The sequence below is a fragment of the Sciurus vulgaris genome (genome assembly GCF_902686455.1).
Source record: "Sciurus vulgaris genome assembly, chromosome: 2".
Taxonomy (NCBI): Eukaryota; Metazoa; Chordata; class Mammalia; order Rodentia; family Sciuridae; genus Sciurus; species Sciurus vulgaris.
The window spans coordinates 35,849,094-35,866,218 of record NC_136462.1 but is presented as its reverse complement, the minus strand read 5'-3'; the positions used below and the strand labels follow the sequence as shown (position 1 = coordinate 35,866,218).

At 40.1% G+C, this 17,125-nt stretch overlaps 2 protein-coding genes and 1 pseudogene across 5 annotated transcripts in view; 2 read left to right on the top strand and 1 right to left on the bottom strand.

Moving 5' to 3' along the window:
* The window catches only part of PLEKHH1 (pleckstrin homology, MyTH4 and FERM domain containing H1), a 47,109-nt gene extending 45,813 nt beyond the window's left edge, over positions 1-1,296 (top strand). For both annotated transcript variants that reach the window (XM_079126584.1, XM_079126583.1), the window contains one exon: positions 117-1,296. In XM_079126584.1, coding sequence (XP_078982710.1) covers positions 117-222 — 106 coding nt within the window. In that variant the 3' untranslated portion in view covers positions 223-1,296. The remainder of the gene's footprint in view (positions 1-116) is intronic.
* PIGH (phosphatidylinositol glycan anchor biosynthesis class H) lies at positions 1,029-13,029 on the bottom strand. 2 transcript variants are annotated; one of them, XM_079126586.1, is made up of 4 exons: positions 12,413-13,029; positions 5,422-5,626; positions 3,796-3,879; positions 1,029-1,946 (listed from the first exon to the last, which is right to left on the bottom strand). In XM_079126586.1, the coding sequence occupies exons 1-4, from the start codon at positions 12,880-12,882 to the stop codon at positions 1,854-1,856; spliced, it is 852 nt and encodes a 283-aa protein (XP_078982712.1). In that variant the 5' UTR covers positions 12,883-13,029; the 3' UTR covers positions 1,029-1,853. The 2 variants fall into 2 exon arrangements, with proteins under 2 accessions (XP_078982712.1, XP_078982713.1); XM_079126587.1 differs by having other exon boundaries at positions 5,422-5,631; positions 12,413-12,691.
* On the top strand, positions 5,639-12,406 carry LOC306653556 (ATP synthase subunit g, mitochondrial-like; annotated as a pseudogene). The gene has a single exon. The product of its transcript is annotated as an ATP synthase subunit g, mitochondrial-like (transcript).
* Positions 13,030-17,125: the final 4,096 nt, after the last annotated feature.

Sequence of the window (17,125 nt, the reverse complement as noted above, 5' to 3'; positions counted from 1 at the left end):
TTGTCTCACTTTAACACCTGGATAAGACTCAGTAAAGGCTGTGCTCACTACTGAAGAATGAGGTGGCCTCTGTCCCCCACTCTTTGAAAGACCAAGCAAATGCTCTCCTCTTTCAGCTGCTGTGTGAGGCCATTAAGGATGCATCAGGAACAAAGAAGACCCTCAATCTTCTCCAGGGCTTGGGTGTGCTTAAGACTTCTGGCAAACTTCACTGGGAATTAGTTGGAGACTTGGGGCATGTATGTAATATCTACTCTAGTCTAAAAGCCTCAGGTTTAAGAAGTAGAAAGTTTTTTTCACCTTTTGCCTTGACAACATCATCATCCCCCTCAGCTCAAACATTCTAATTGAGTGCAGGAGAAATGCTCTGTGCCTACATTTTCCCTGGGGGCTGGTGGGGAGGGGGTGTTCATACTCCCAATTTTCCAACATCTGAGAAACAGAGTTTTATTTCATAGCTCTAAGGTACTCTTAACATTTTTCATAAAATGCTGAAAACTGGCTAGCAAGAGCACCCAACAACCAAACTTTTAACCCTAGTGATGTAGGTGTTGCACATGCAAAAACCATTAGGCTGGAACTAATTTAATCTGATCACTTCAGCTCCTGTAAGCTTTCCCTCTCAACCTTTAAACAAGCACAGTGGGTGGGAAAAAAGAGGCATGAGTCTGTCTCTTTTAAATGAAGTTGACTTTGCAAGGCAGGCAGTTTTATAGCTATTTCTGATTCCCACCCACCACCCTCCCAGGACTTGGGGGTCTAGCTGAGACATTCTACCTCTAACAAATCACCTGACATAGGCTCTTGGATAACCCTGCCAAGGCTGGTGTAAAAAGCAGAGATTACAGCTCTGGTTTTATATCCTGAGTGTCTCTAAGACCAATGAGGATATTAGCTAACTAGGGCATTTTTTAAAAAATAGGGTTCTAAAGAAAGTAAGGTCCATTATGTTCATACTGAATCTAGGAGTTAAACTACTTCCCTCACCATCTTTCCTACTTCCTGACTCTTCAGAAATCTTCCCTTGGTTTATTAATTTTATAGAGAAGAAACTGCCCTAGAAACACAGGCTTACAGAGTTTGTTTATCCTTCTTTAATATGAATACCATGTTTGGAAACAAGTAAATTTTCTGTCTTGCATTTTGTCTCCCTGCCTTTTGGCAAAAGTAACTTTTGAAATAATAGAAAATGCTGAATAACAGAAAAGTATCAATGTGTTTGACACCCATGACTGAAATGTCATGATCATTTTTGTCAATAAAAAGTAGCTGTCTGCAAATCAGGCAATTACTGTGTATGTTTTGGAAGGAGATCTGTTTATTAAGAAAAGCACCATCAATTAACCCTATACAGAACACAGAAGCTAGGTAGACAGAGAATAGGCTTTTGTAGGACATTTATTCCTGCTAACCCATACCTAAAAAGCTTCATGGTTTTTCCTTAACTTTCACAGAGATACTACTCAGATAGAAATTATGCCTTTTGTGTGAGTTCTGATACCAGTTTCTCAATGTCTTGCTCCACAAATTTCAACACAGTTTAAACTTGAATGTGCTTATTAGGAATTTTACAAAGTGCTCTCTGCTGACATTGCTTTTGATACATCATGTCAAAATTCTTAGTTTCCCCTCTAGTAAAATAAGCAAAACTTTCTAAGGAGAACACTAATACATAAAAATACTTTGAGTCAGATTTCCAGTCACCTGCTCTATGGCTCTGAGATTTACTGCATTCATTCTGGTTCCTAGGACAGTGTCCACCTGATGGTTTATAGTACAGAAAACAAACCAGCCACTATGGCTTAGCAGTCATTTCCCATGGAAGATAATACTGGCCTTCTTAATGCTGGGACTCATGGGCTTGTTGATGTGGCTTTCTGGTGTGCCAGAATCTCCTGGCAGCTCCTGTACACTTCAATCAAGCAATCCAGCCGGGGCTTGGCACTCTTGAATTCCAAAGGGGAGAAATGCAGAGTCAGGTGAACATAAGAGAGTGCTTAGTGGTTCTGCATCCACATGCAAGCTCAACCTCTCACCCACATGAAGGGGGTCTAACTGGCACAGGTGTGAGCTCACAGAGGCAAGAAATTCAGACCTCAGAGCATCTTGTTAGGACAACTTCCAACTAGCCCCACAGACCAGCCTGAGTTGTATAAGGCAGAGATCAAAAGACAGCATTTTAATCCATGGTGGTACCTATAATGACAGCAACTTGGGAGACTGAGGCAGGAGGGTAACAAATTCAAAGCCAGCCTCAGCAACTTAGCAAGACCCTGTCTCAAAATAAAAATAAAAAGAGCTAGGGATGCAGTTCAGTGGTAGAGCACCCTGGGTTCAATCTCCAGTACCACAAAAAAAAGGACAGCTTTTAATTTGCCTAAATTTCATGACAGCAAGAGGAATAACAAGGATGAACCTTCTTGAAAAGTGTCACAAATTGTGAAATAGACCTCAGAGACAAGCAGGGCAGTTTAATATGTAAATTCAGAAAAATATTTTATACTATGAAATGGAATACAACCAAAATTAAAAGAAAAGTCACAGAATATGAAAAATATATGTGGAAAGTATATTTAATAAAAGTTTGCTGATGAAAATATACAAAGAATTGTTGTGAATGCATAATTAATATCTAGATTTTAGAAGAGATGCACAGTTTAAAATAAGAGCAAATACTGATAGGTGATACTTATAAGAAAATATGAAAAATCTATCATTTAAAGCAATACAAATTTAATAACTTTAAAATGCCTTTACTTACATATTAAATTAAAAAATAGGTGAGTTCACTATTAATCAAGACTAAAAACAAGTACAAATTCCAGAGTATGGTAGAATTGTCTAGTCTCTAGAGTCCAATTTCAAACACTGAAAAAATCTATAAGATTATAAGCTTTAAAATAATTTTGAACTTTTATGCAAAATAATTTTATGCAACTGTCTTAAATATTTTGTAAAAAGGGAAGGGTAGTGTGACTTAAACTTTTTAAAAATACATAACTACTACCAGTCATGATGGCACACACATATAATCCCAGGAACTAGGGAGGCTGAGGCAGGAAGATCCCAAGTTCAAAGCCATCCTCAGCAACTTAGTGAGGCCCTAAGCAACCTAATGAGACCCTGTTTCAAAATAAAAAATAATAAGGTCTGGGGATGTAGCTCAGTAGTAAAGCATCCCTTGGTTCAATCCTCAATACCAAAATATATAGATTTTATTATTATAATTATTATTATTATTATTATGTTTACCTACAAAGTAATTTATTATAGTCATATTTGCATAAGTAGTGTTATTATAAGAACAAAACAAAAAAAAATACCTGGACATGATTTAAAAAGTTAAAAACAGAATGGCTGAATAAACTGACATTCCAATATGATGGAATGCAATGTAATTATTTAAAATAGTAGGCATAGTGACCTTTGTAAAAAAGATGCATGTTAGGTGACTGAAAAAAACAAGGTACAAAATAATATATAACAATATCTGTATCTCATTATCTATGTAAAAGTGTACATCAGTTAAACTAAGAGTAATGAATGGTGATTTGTACGCATTTGTTATATTTGGTTATTTTCTTCTCTACAATTTGCATGAATTCCTAATATTTTACCTCAGAAAAGAACTTCTAAAATAACTAAAATCCTCATTTTCACTAAAATTAGTTGTGAGGTATCTTTCAATACTCTGACACTAGTTTACATTCCTATTGAACTTAAGTGGCAGTAGATATGCAGAAAGAGGAAAAAGTAAAGGATTTCATTGGAGAAAGGAAAGTGTTCTGTGCTCACCTGGAAGACAGGTACTACTTGGGATATCTTATGTGGTTCCACTGGATCCTTCAATAAAATGCAGAGGTAGTAAATCACCTTCTGCTGTAAGAAAATAAACCAAATAACAGAGTTCTAAGTGAAACTCACTTTGTGTTCTTTTTTCTTTAGGAGAAGGCTCAAAACTGTCATAAATGGTTATCCCTAAGTAGCACAATGCTTAATAGCTTTTAAAGTGAGGGAGAAGTATATTTTCATTCCTTAAAAGACAAAAACAAAACAAAGTTGGGCATGATGGCGCATGCCTGTAATCCCAGCAACAGCTCAGGAGGCCAAGGCAGGAGATCACAAGTGCAAGGCCAAAATGAGCAACTTAGCAAAGCCCTAAGCAAATCAGTGAGACCCTGTCTCAAATAAAAAGCAAAAAAGGCTGGGGAGGTAGCTCAATGGTAAAGTGTCCTGGGTTATTTTCCCCAGTACAAAAATAAACAAATAAATAAAAGGCTGGGCACACCTGAAGTCTCAGCTATTCAGGAAGCTGAAGCAGGAGGATCACCTGAGCCTAGAAATCAGAGGCTATCCTGAACAATACAGTGCAATTTTGTTTCTCTTCCACCACTTAAAAAAAAAAAAAAAAAAAAAAGCAGAGATGATTTTGAAGCTGGACTAGAAGATAAAGCTGAAATGCTGACTCCCTATCCATGAAAATCTGCTGTGTCTCTACAAACATTCGTGCATTCGTGCACCGTATAACAATGTTTCAGTCAATGATGGTGAAACTTTATTATAATGGAGCTGAAAAATCCCTATTGCCTAGTGGCATTATGTCATAGTGCAATGTATTATTTTTTTAATGTAATATATTTCTTATGTTTGTGATGATGCTGGTATAGACAAATGTACTGCCATATAAAAGTGTAAAGAACATAATACTTAATAATGATAATAAAAAAAGTAATTGGTTTATGTATTTACTACATTAAACTTTTTATTGTTACAGTGTATTCCTACTTATAAAAAATTTACTCTAAAGGGATAAGCCATGTTATGCTGGTAGCAGCCTTTAACATGTTTACTGCATATCTTGATTGCATCCAGAGGTTATGGTTAGCCAGGCGCAGTGGTGCATGCCTATAATCCCAGCAACTGAGAAGGCTGAGGCAAGAGGATTGCAAGTTCAAAGACAGCCTCAGCAACTAGCAAGGCCCTAAGCAACTTAGTGAGACCATGTCTCAGAATAAAAACAGGCTGGGGATGTGGCTCAGTGGTAAAGTGCCCCTTCGGTTCAATCCCTGGTACCAAAAAATTGAGAGGTATGGCTGAGTGACATATACTGTGTAAGTATACTTTATGATATTTGCTCAGTGAGGAAACTGGTTAACGATGCATTTCTCAGAATATATCCCATCATGAAACAAAGTATAGCAGTACAGAGATTTTATCTTTTCAATGGAAATTTTGCTTTTATAGTTTATAGACATGCCAGCCAAAAAGGAAACACTGCAAGTACTGGAACAGAAGGTTCTCAAGTATAATTCTGTGACATCAAATGCGTTAGATAGTAAGACTCAGTGTATGTCACTCAACCACCATGAATTGACTACCTACTCCAGAGAAACTTCTAATATTCATCACTTAAACACTTACCATGTAAATAGCCTCGTTTATGACAACATCCTTGACATTGCCCATCTCTATGAAGGTGGTGCTTTCTTTGCCTGAAGCATAGGATGAAGTCATCTGGATGCCAAGGGAATCAATGATTAACAAAGTCTCTTGATCAATCTTCACAAAATGGAGGTATCCAAGCAAGCCTAAGAGGGTGATGAAGATGGCAGCAGAGAGGATCATGCTGTTCTGAAGAGAGAGCCAGACACAGGCAGTAAAATTACCAAGAGGTCCTCTGCGTTTATCTTTGCCATATGACAAGTCAGCTAGACAATGAGAAAAAAGGTTTACTCTGCTGTGAGCTGAAAAGATGAGGGGAACATGCACAGAAGAAGAGGAAATCACTTTTATTCAGACTCTAAAGTGCTATGCAAGTATATAGTGAAATGGATTCAGACCTAGGGAGAACTTTCAGCAAAATGTCCACCATCATACCAATCTCAGAAATTATTCTTTCAGGCACAATGACACATGCCTATAATCCCAGCAGTTTGGGAGACTGAGGCAGGAAGATTAGAAGTTCAAGGCCAGCCTAGGAAATTTAGTGAGATCCTCACTAAATCTGGTAAGACTGTTTCAAAGTAAAAAAGGTTTGGATGGAGCTCAGAGGTAAAATGGCCCTAGGTTTGATCCCTAACACACACACACACACACACACACACACACACACACACACACACACACAAAAAAAACTTACAAAATTGCATCTTAAGGACCAAATGTTTTCCTCACATGTTCCCTCAGCAGAATATGCAGTACAAAATTATGGACTGAACAACTATAAAATGCTTAGGCACAGCAGCAGATATAACTCCTCACCTGATTAACAGCCATTCATCCTCCTTAAATTTGGAGTGAATCATGATTGACTAGAGATGTGCACATAATACAATTCTAGTCAGTGAGACATTGGAGAGAAGGTCTGCTGGGGGGGGGGGGGGGGGGGCAAACAGTTCATCTAAGAAAGAGATCTAAGGCTTTTGGGGTGATGGACCTTCTACCCTAGAACCATGGCCCAGTTCATGTGTAACCTCACAAAGAAGGCCCCAGCACTACTGTCACTTACTCAAAGCCTGGAATGGCCACATTTTGACATGATACCAAGGTTGAGCTGTTTCTCCAATCCCTGCTGAGATCCCTACAGCTATTCAGAGCCTGAAAATAATACTCAGTAGTGCTCAAACTAGTAGCTTCAAACAGCTCACAGTAAGGAAGCTGTGCTGAATGGTTTGGTGGCCAGTGAAGTGTGGATGTGGTTTTATACAAGAGAGACCATAGGCAAGCACGGCATCACTGGCTATAATGGTGAAGACCAATAGTCAACATCATTATATTTTATTTATTGTTTCAGTATTCTTGGACCATATTTGATTAGATTGCTATCTGAATAAAATAAGATGTGACAGATTAAAAAAAAGAAATCTAAGGAAGGATACCCTCAAGATTGAGATGCCTAAAACTATTATAACAAACAAAGTGGAGAGCAATGCTAAGGTCTGGTAGAGTAACGCCAACAGACCAGGTTGTACAAGCAGGAAGATGAAAAGAGCCAGAGTCAAGAGTCCTGCACCACATAAAAACAAATGAATAAAATAAAGGTTCCCAACATCTAAAAAAAAATAAATTTTTTTTTAAAAAAGAGTCTCTCATACAAACTCTGAATTTCCTACCTCATGATTTTTTTGTTTTGTTTTTTTGGGCTTTTAAAAATTTTTTATTTATTTTTTGTTCCAGGGATTAAACCCAGGGGCGCTTAACCTCTGAGTCACACCCCAGTCCTTTTTTAAATTTTTTATTGTTACAGGATCTCACCGAGTTGCTTAGTGCCTCGCTAAATTGTTGAGGCTGGCCTCAAATTTGCAGTCCTGCTGCCTCGGCCTCCTAAATCACTGGGATTACAGGCTCTTGCCACCATGCCCAGCCCTCATGAGTTCTTGTATTAAATAATAAAGGCCCTTATCATTTAAGTCTATTTTAGTTCTGGGTTACTTATAGCTGACTAAGTGGTATGTTAAAGGCTAAAAAAAAAATGGTAGCCATTTTGTGTTCTTTCTTTCTTTCTTTTTTTTTTTTTAATTAGTGTATGTTTCTTTCATGTGGTTTTTTTTTTTTCCCTAAAAGCTATTATTTAGAAGGCTGGCCCTGGAGGTGTGTGTTTGGGTAGGGAATCACTGATGACCTAAAAAATGAAATTCAGTAACTCTGGACCACATTCCTTGAAGTCAGGATATGTCTTATTATTCTGTAATGACCAGACACCCTCTTTGACCTAACTCTAGTCAGACTCCTCTAAGCCCCTAGATCAAGACCTTGGCATCTGTCTTTGTTGGACTTGCATTGCCCAGTTGTAGCAAAAATCTTGATGAGTTAATTTAAAACAGAATCCCCACCTTTAATATCTGATCACTCTGGCTTGCTGTATTGGTCAGCTTTCTGTTACTACAATGAAATACTTGAACTTAAAAGAGGAAAGGTTGGGACTGGCAGTGCCACTCAGAGGTAGAACACTTGCCTAACATGCAAAAAACCCTGGGTTCAATCCCCAGTGCCATAAAAGGAAGAGGGGGAAAAAAAAAAGAATAAAGTCTATTTTGGCTCAAAGGTTTGGAAGTTTTAGTCCATGGTCTGTTGGTGTTACGATGAGGTAGTACATTATTAAATTCTGGAGCAAGCTGCTCACCTCATGGCAGTAGGAAGCAAAAGATAAAAGGAGGAAAAGACCAGTGTCCCACATTCCCCTTTGAGGGCATGTCCCCAGTGACTTAATATCTCCCTTTAGGTCCCACTCAAAGTTTCTACCAACCTCCAATAGCACCAGGCTGAAAATTAAGCTTATAAGACCTTGGGGGGACATAAACTATAGGACCTGCCTTCTGCAAGAATCTTCACAAGCCAGTTTAGCCAGAATCCTCCCTTTCCCCTGAGGCTTTCTTTAGTAATTGCCCTTCTACTGGCAGCAATGAGGCCAGTTCTATACTGAAGTTTTTCTTCCCCTATTGCAGAGGTTCCTGAATAAAATCTTTTTTTTTTTTTAAATCACGTTACTGACTGGGCTCTGGTTTGACAGTACCTAACATATACTAAGTGTTAAATCAGGGATCTGCAAACTCTGTGCCTGCAGTCTGCTTTTGTGTGGCTCACTTTGAGCAAACAATGATTTTAAAAATTTGTATAGGGTTATAAGAATTAAAAACAGCATGAAACACAAAAGTATTTACTAAATGGCCATTTACAGGAAAATTTGCTGACTTCTGTGACATAAAATTATGTTTTGATAAATGGAGTGCTAGGTCTCTGATGACTCAGAGATGTCGACTTGGAGTTAATTAATAAGTTAATCAAGTACTTTGAGTACTTACTGCCTGGTGTAGTAGTGTCCAGTACACAGTCCAAACTAAGTAAACATTTTGGAAGAACACAGAGGAATAAAATTCAGTCCTGGCCCATATAGATTTAAGAGAAAAAATCTGGATGCAATGGTACACACCTGTAATCCCAGGGACTTGGGAGGCTGAGGCAGGAGGATCACAAGTTTGAGGCCAATCTCAGCAACTAAGTAAGGCCCTACACAACTTAGTGAGACCATATCTCAAAATAAAAAATAAAAATGGGGATGTGGCTCTGTTGGTAAAGTGCCTCTGAACTCAATTCCTAATTAAAAAAAAATTCTGGAGAATACTATGCTACAGACTGTAAGTGCCTATGGAGATTTTTTTAATAGTAGGAGAGAGATTAAAGTACATAGAAATAACCCATGAAGAATTCCAAGGACATAGAATTTCACTGATGTAATGAAGGTGGTAATTACTGATGGATATACTTAGTTGAGAAGGAAAGAGGAAACCTTCCAAGTTGGAATAAATAAGATAAAAACCTGGTACTTTAAAAGAATTGTGAATTCAAAAAAAGGAAGGAAGGGATAAACAGCAGTAAATGCTTAGGGGATATGACCCACATCGGCTTTCCAGTAAGATAATCCTGCCCAAAACTTCATTGCAAAGTTCATAGTTTTATTTTTTTGTTGTTTTTTTTTGTTTGTTTGTTTTTGTTTTTTTCCACTTAATTTTTCTGTCTGGAATTCTAACGATCCACCATCTCTCTGGGTTTGGGTTAAGTCACATATTTGAATTCCTTCAATCAGATTTCTTCTCATTCTAGTTATTCATTACCCCCATGAATAGTTTTGAATATGAGAAAAGATAGGAAATTTGGGGCTAGACAGAGTGGAGGCTGAGGCTGGAGGATAACAATTAGAGGACAACCTAGGCAACTTAGCAAGAACCTGTTTCAAAATGAAAAAATAAAAAGGGCTGGGTTGTAGCTCAGTGATAGAGTTTGCCAAGTATGCTGGATTAAGGTCCTGGGTTCATCCCCAATCCTGGAAAATAAAACAAATTTTGTTACACAAAGAGTCCTAAAGAAGTGCTGGAGCAGGGCATGGTGGTACATGCCTGTAATCCAATCAAGAGGTTGAAATAGGATGATCCCAAGTTCAAACCCAGTCAGGCAACTTAGCAAGAGCCTATCTCAAAATTTTAAGAAAAGGGCTGGGGACATAGCTTAGTGATACAACATCCTAGGTTTACTTCCCAGTATAACTAAATAAATAAAGGAAGATGAGGTCACTGTTTTTCCTTTATTTGGTGGGGATGAGTGGGTACACTAGGATGAGAGAGATGAGTACATAAGGAAGGTGGCACAGTCCAACTTCTATATTAAAAAGTTACCAAGGGGTATGGAGGCACACACCTGTAATCCCAGTGACTTGGATGGCTGAGACAGAATTTCAAGTTCATAGCCAGCTTCAGCAACTTAGGAAGGCCCTAAGCAACTTAGTGAAACCCTGTCTCAACATAAAAAAACAAAAAGGGCTGGGGATGTGGTTCAGCAGTTAAGTTTTGGTACCTCTGGTGCCAAAAAAATGTTGCCAAGATCAATTATAGTATGGTGTAATGGAAGAGTTTCAGAGTCAAGACAGCCCTAGGGTGCTGGAATTGTGGCTCAGTGGTATAGCGCCTGCCTAGCATGTGTGAGGCACTGGGTTCAATCCTCAGCACCACATATAAATAAATAAAAATAAAATAAAGGTCCACTGACAACAAAAAAAATATTAAAAAAAGAAAGAAAGAAAAAGACAGCCCTAGGTCTGAAGCCCAGATCTCTCACTTGCTAACTTTGGGTAAGTTACTGCTCTTTCTGAATTTTGCTTGGATTTCTTCTAAGGTTGAAGTAAGGAATTCAGTAAAGAAGCGGGTACTCAGTAAGCATTTAATACACATCTGCTCTTCCTCCTCTTCACATAACCACATGTATGGTTAGAATTCAGGAATAGTATTAAATTAAATTATTGCAGTGGGGATGTAGTTGTAGAGGGCTTATTAAAGATGCTAGAGGCCTGAGGTTCAATTCCCAGCACTGAAAATAAAAATAATTCAAATACATTATAAATTAATTTTGGGAGGGGCTTTCAAGTTAGTCATAATTTCAGCTGAACTATGGAGAAACTTTCAACTACAATTAAGTATATATTAAGGCAGGTCTTAATTCTGCCTATTTCTATGCTAAATTACCATGTTCTGAAACATCCTTTGATGGCAAGAGCTAACTGGATGCAGCAATGGAAACAATATGTAAATTACATAAATGGTCCTGCTTGTACTCAGCTCTGGTCAGATCACTCCTGAAATAATATGCTCATTTAGAGGCCTATATTTGAAACAAGAACTCATCCTTAAAAAGATGATTCAGGAGATAGCTCAGTTAGTAGAGTGCTTGCCTTGCAAGCACAAGGCCATGGGTTCAATCCCCAGCAAGGAAAAAAAAAAAAAAAAAAAAAGATGATTCAGCTGGGCACGTGGTGCACACCTGTAATCCCAGCAGTTCAGGAGGCTGAGGTAGGAGGATCTCAAATTCAGAGCTGGCCTCAGCAATTTAGCAAGACCCTGCCCAAAAGAAAACACAAAAAGGGCTGGGGATTTGGCTCAGTAGTTAAGTGCCCCTGGTTTCAATTCCTGGTACCAAAAAAAAAAAAGATTCAGGCAGGGCACAAGCCTGTAATCCAAGAAACTCGGGAGGCTGAGGCAAGAAGAGTCCAAGTTAAAGGCCAGTCCTGGCAATTTAGCAAGACCCTTCCTCAAAATAAAAAAATAAAAAGTTCTAAGGATTTAGCCCAGTGGTAGAGTCCCCTGGGTTCAATCCTCAGTACCTGAAAAGAAAAAAGAAAAAAAAAAAAGTGGGTGGAGCATGATTCACATTATTCCTTTAATTTGAAAACTGTTACAAAGTTATGACTTTTGAGCCTCACAATACTGGGAAGCCGATATTAATTCCATTTTGGAAATGTGAAAACTGAGGCTCAGAGAAAACAGAAATAAGTCTGAAAACAGCATAAAAACGACTCGTGTCTGAATTTTCTAATTTTTTTTAAAAGTAGGCCTGAAATTGGGGTTAGACAGGGAGGGTTAAATTGCCTTGAAAAACAGAAGATAGGAAAAATAAAGCTCTGTATCTGCACACACACACACACACACACACACACACGGAAGCAAAGGCAGTTTCTGGAAAACCATATGTAAGGTATTAGCGGAGGTACTTCTGAGGAGTAGGAAAGATGGATGAGGACGATCCACCTTACAGTTCTCTGAATTCACGGAATTAAAGTACCATGAGCATGTGCCACATAGAATACATGAAGTGAACATTTTAGGCTGTCCTGCAAGAACCAGACACATGCTGGGTCAATCCACGGAGCGGAGCAGCCGCCCAAGGGAGGAAGAATGTCCAGGAGCACAAACTTCATTAAACCCAAAGAAAAGAGCTGTCCAGCACGGAGCGGCATCCCCAGAACCTGCGAGTCCCCGCCCTCCGGCCCTACGACGGTAGGAGGTTCCCACCCGAATTCTGGGCTTGACCAAAGACCCAGAGCCGAGCCACCGCCTCCAAGCGCAGGCAGGAGCCGACCGGCCATTACCTCCCAGAGAGTGAAGAGTCCGTAGGCCGCCAGCCACACGGTGCAGGTGACAGCAGTGAGCGAGCACAGCGAGAGCCGAGGGCAGGTAAGGCAAAACTCCCGGCAGAATGGCGAGTAGTAGCGACGCTGCAGGACCAGGCGGCCGCCACAGATGTCGGAGAAACTCCTCTCGTCCTCCATCGCCCGCTGGCTCCACGCCGCAGCGCCGCTCTAGCCCACCCGCGGTTCCGTGCAGTCTCGCCGGCGCCGGACCCGCTTCCGGGAGCGAACCAGCCCCGCCCCTTCCCGAGCTCCGCGCAGGCGCAGTTGCTCCCCGAGAGCGGCGGATGTGCGGTTGGTTCTGCTAGGATTCTGTTCTGTAATTGTCGCCTTCTAGAAATTCCTAGGGATCCAGCAACTGCGGACAGACAAACATTTCCATTATAAGCCAGAGTGAGCCCAAACGGGAGGATCCGCAGGTTTTCGTTCATTCTGCGCAGTCGTTGCTGTGCCAGGTAGTTTTAGGTGCTGAGGCTGTTGACAAGGTCTCTGCCCTCAAACAGCTTCTTTTCTTGTAGGAGAAACGATATGGAAATAACTTCAGATAATTATGTTAGCAATAATGTGCTAACCGGAAGGGATGGACTGGAGATTTTATTAAGGCAGTCAAGAAATGTCTTTGATGACACTGGGGTCACCAGGAGGAGACCTCACCCTGGTCTGCCCATGGGAGTTCGGGAGAAATAATTTCCCAGAAAGCCAAGGGCCAGGAAAAGCAAAGCTCTAAAGCGGGAACAAGGTTGGCTTACTGGAGGAATCAAAAGGTCAGAGGGGCCTGGGGCGTTGGCGCAAGCCTGTAAGCTCAGCGGCTGGGGAGCCTGAGGCAGGAAGATCGCTAATTCAAAGGCAGCCTCAGCAACATGGAAGCACCAGGTAACTACTCAGTGAGACCCTGTGTTGGATATGGAAAATGACAAACCCCAAGATCATGTGGCCTGGGGAGAGTGAATGAGGGAGAAGGCAATACATTGATCCTTTCCTAATACATTCTTTCCCAGTGACAAGACAGACCTCTGGGGAGGAGTTATCCATCAAATCTGAAATGACAGTCTCTGGGAAGAGGCCAAAGCATTGATCCTTCCCTAAACAAATCCTTTCCCAGATACCAACCACAGACCCCAGATCTTCCATCCGGCCCAATAAAAGATAAATCACAGATCCTGACCACTGACCCCAGTCCCTCCATCTGGTCCAATAAGATAAATTCCGGATGACTGCTGACCTCAGGCCCCCCTCCCATTTCACCCAGTAAAACAGACCCCAAATTGTGATGGGCTGACAGATCTGACTCCATGAGAATGTTATAGGCCAGACTCTAAGGGAAATGACTAAACAGACTCCATTTTGCTCTGAGACTCCATGTAATGTAGGAAATAAGCTTCTCCCATGGGAACACCCCGCCTCTGTGCCCATCATAAGTTACTTGGTGTGACATGTTTAATAATATACAATGGCAACTCCTGTGTAGTAAAGAATTGCTCTCTTTTGATTCCTATTGCTCCTAAACAATGTACCACGTGAACAGTAATTGTGTGGATGTTAGCAACCATTCTTTAGTTTGTACCTAGGTAAGGGTCATTTTGACCCACTTCCCCCTCTGTTGATGATCTCATGATGTTAATGTGCAATTTCAAATCATAGCAACGGACACTAATGATTAATGTGATTTTTGGTAAGAACCCCTACAACACTGTGGTCAGGGCTCTTCTCCCAATAGCCATTTTTTGGGGCATTGTGTGAGACAGTCAGCTGGGCAGCTTAATAAAGACTCTCAAATTTGGACTTCTCAGTGGTGATCAGTCTGTTCTTAAGTTGCGCGCCATAACAAAATTCCTGAACACCCAAACCTCTCAATGTAACCTTTGTCCAATGACTCATTTTTCACCAGGAAAGTGGGACCATCAGAGGCTTTGCTGAATAAAGGCTTTGAGATGATCCGTGAAGTTTGTGCCTGGCCCAGTCTTTGTGCTAACACCCTGTCTGTATATAAAATATCAAAGAAAAAAAGGGGGGGGCTAGGGATGTGGCTCAGTGGTTGAGCACTCTGAGCTCAATCCCCAGTACCATAAGAAAAAAAAAAAAAAAAAGTCGGAGAGGCTGGCACCAGGAAGAATACTTAGAAGTTGGGGAGGTAGGTCAGGATAAGACCCAGGAGGTTGCTGTAAGGCCTAGAAAGGAGTTTGAGAGTGCTCTCCCCCAGATCACGTCTTGGAGCATGGAGTTAGCAAACAAATCCTGGCTGGAAAGTAAGCAGGAATGGGAGATGCAGAAGATATGTACAAAACTCTCTTTCCCAGGCTTCAACTCTTGGTCTTAAACAAACCTCCCACCTCAGCCTCCTGAGCAGCTGGGACCATAGGGCTATGCCATCGAACCCACCTCCTCTTTTGATTTTTTCATGGTATCATATTGATGACTCATACAAGTGTGTGAAGAGGAGATAAAGACATCCTCAAATGAAGAAAAACTAAAAGAATTCATCACTAAAAGACTACCTGGAAAAAAATTGGCTAACAGAAGCTCTCTAAACAGAAAGGAAATGATAAAAGAAGGAATCCTGGAACATCAAGAAGAAACAGTGAAAAACCAACAATATGAGTAAACACAATAGACTTTTCTTCTTTTGAATTTCCTGTGTTATGTTTGAAGGTTGAATTGAAAATTATGCTACTCTCTGATGTACCTGTTGATGAATGCAGAGAAAATATTTAGGACAATTATAAATGGAGAAGAGGAAAGGCACACTAATTAGAGGCACCCCTAGATCTTATAATTTAATGTGTCAATAAAGAGAAATGTTACTATAGCATTTAAAACAATATTTTAATATATACTATTTTTTTGGTATCAGGGATTGAACACAGGGTGCACATCATTTTTTATTTTCAGACAGAGTCTTACTAAGTTGCTTGAAGTCTCACTAAATTACTGAGTCTGGCTTTGAACTTGGGATCCTTCTGCCTCAGCCTCCTGAGTCACTGGAATTACAGGTGTGTATCACTGTGCCCAGCTAATAATTATATTTTAATTCAATTTGTTTTTGTTGAAATTCCATGTATTTTAATTGTGCATTAAAAAAAAAAAAAAAAACTTATGGAGTTTCACCAGATTTTTTTTTTTTTTTTTTTGCAATTCTGAGGATTGAACCCCAGGGGGACTTTACCACTGAGCTACAATCTTCGATTTTTTTATTGTTTGATTCAGAGTCTCACCAAGTTACTGAGGCTAGCCTCAAACTTGGGATCCTCCAGCCTCAGCCTCCTGAATTGCTGGGATTACAGACATGCACCACCATGCCAGGCCTCATCCTCCTTACCCCTATCTCCACCCCCAACTCCAGGCATCTGTTAGATTGGGTAATTCCAGTAATTCTATTATCCTATGTTCAAGGTCAATGAGTCTTTCCAGTGTCCTCTCCATTATGTCTCTGAGCTCACAGATTGAGTTTTTCAATTTTACCTATTATGTTTTTTAATTCTAAATTTCCACTTGGAGCTGGCTATGATGGCACATGCCAGCAACTTGGGAGGCTAAGGCAAGAGGATCACAGGTTCAAGGCCAGCCTCAGTAACTTAATTGTGATGGGCTGACAGATCTAGCTCCATGAGAATGTTATAGGCCAGACAGACTCCATTTTGCTCTGAGTCTCCATGTTATGTAGGAAATAAGCTTCTCCCATGGGAACACCCCCACCTCTGTACCCATCAACAATTGCTCAACTTCTCCCATGGGAACACCCCGCCTCTGTGCCCATCATCAGTTACTTAGCGTGACATGTTTAGCAATACAAAATGACAATTCTTATGTAATGAAAAATTGCTCTCTTTTAATCGCTATTGCTCCTAATCAGTGTACCATGTAAATGGTAATTGTGTGGATGTTATAACCATTCTTTAGTTTGTACCTAGGTAAGGGTCATTTTGACCCACTTCCTCCTCTGTTGATGATCTCATGATGTTAGTTTGTTATTTTGAATCAGAGCAACAGACACTTATGAGTGATGTGATTTTTGGTATAAGAACCCCTACAACCCTGTGGTCGGGGCTGTTCTCCCAATAACCATTTTTGGGGCATTGTGTGAGACAGTCAGTTGGCTGTTTAATAAAAGACTCTCAAATTTGGACTTCTCAGTGGTGATCTGTCTGTTCTTAAGTTGCGCCCCATAACATTAACGAGGTCCTGTCTCAAAAAATAAAAAGAACTGGGGCTATGTAGCTCAGTGGTAAAGCACCTACCCTTGAATTCAGTCCCCAGAACCAAAAAACAAACAAATAAGAAAGAAAAAATACATATTTAAAAAAATTTTCCATTTGGATCTTTGTATCTTCTTTGCTGAGACTTTATTTTTGTCATTGTTTGAAGTATGTTTGTAATTGCTTATTGAAGGGTTTTTATGATGGCATTTAAAAATTCCTTGTCAGAGAATTCTCACATCAATATCATTTCAGTATTGACATCTTTTTTTCATTCAAATTGAGATTTTTCTGGTTCTTAGAATGGTGTGTGATTTTCATTTGACACCTGGGCATTCCGTTTACTGTGTGATCGTAGGTCTTATTTAAATCTTGTGCTGTGGCAGGTGTCCTCTGCCATGCTCCAGTGGGGAAAGAGGAATCCCGCCACCGTACGGCCAGCTGGACTTCACTTGACCTCCACTGACACCCGTTGGGGAGA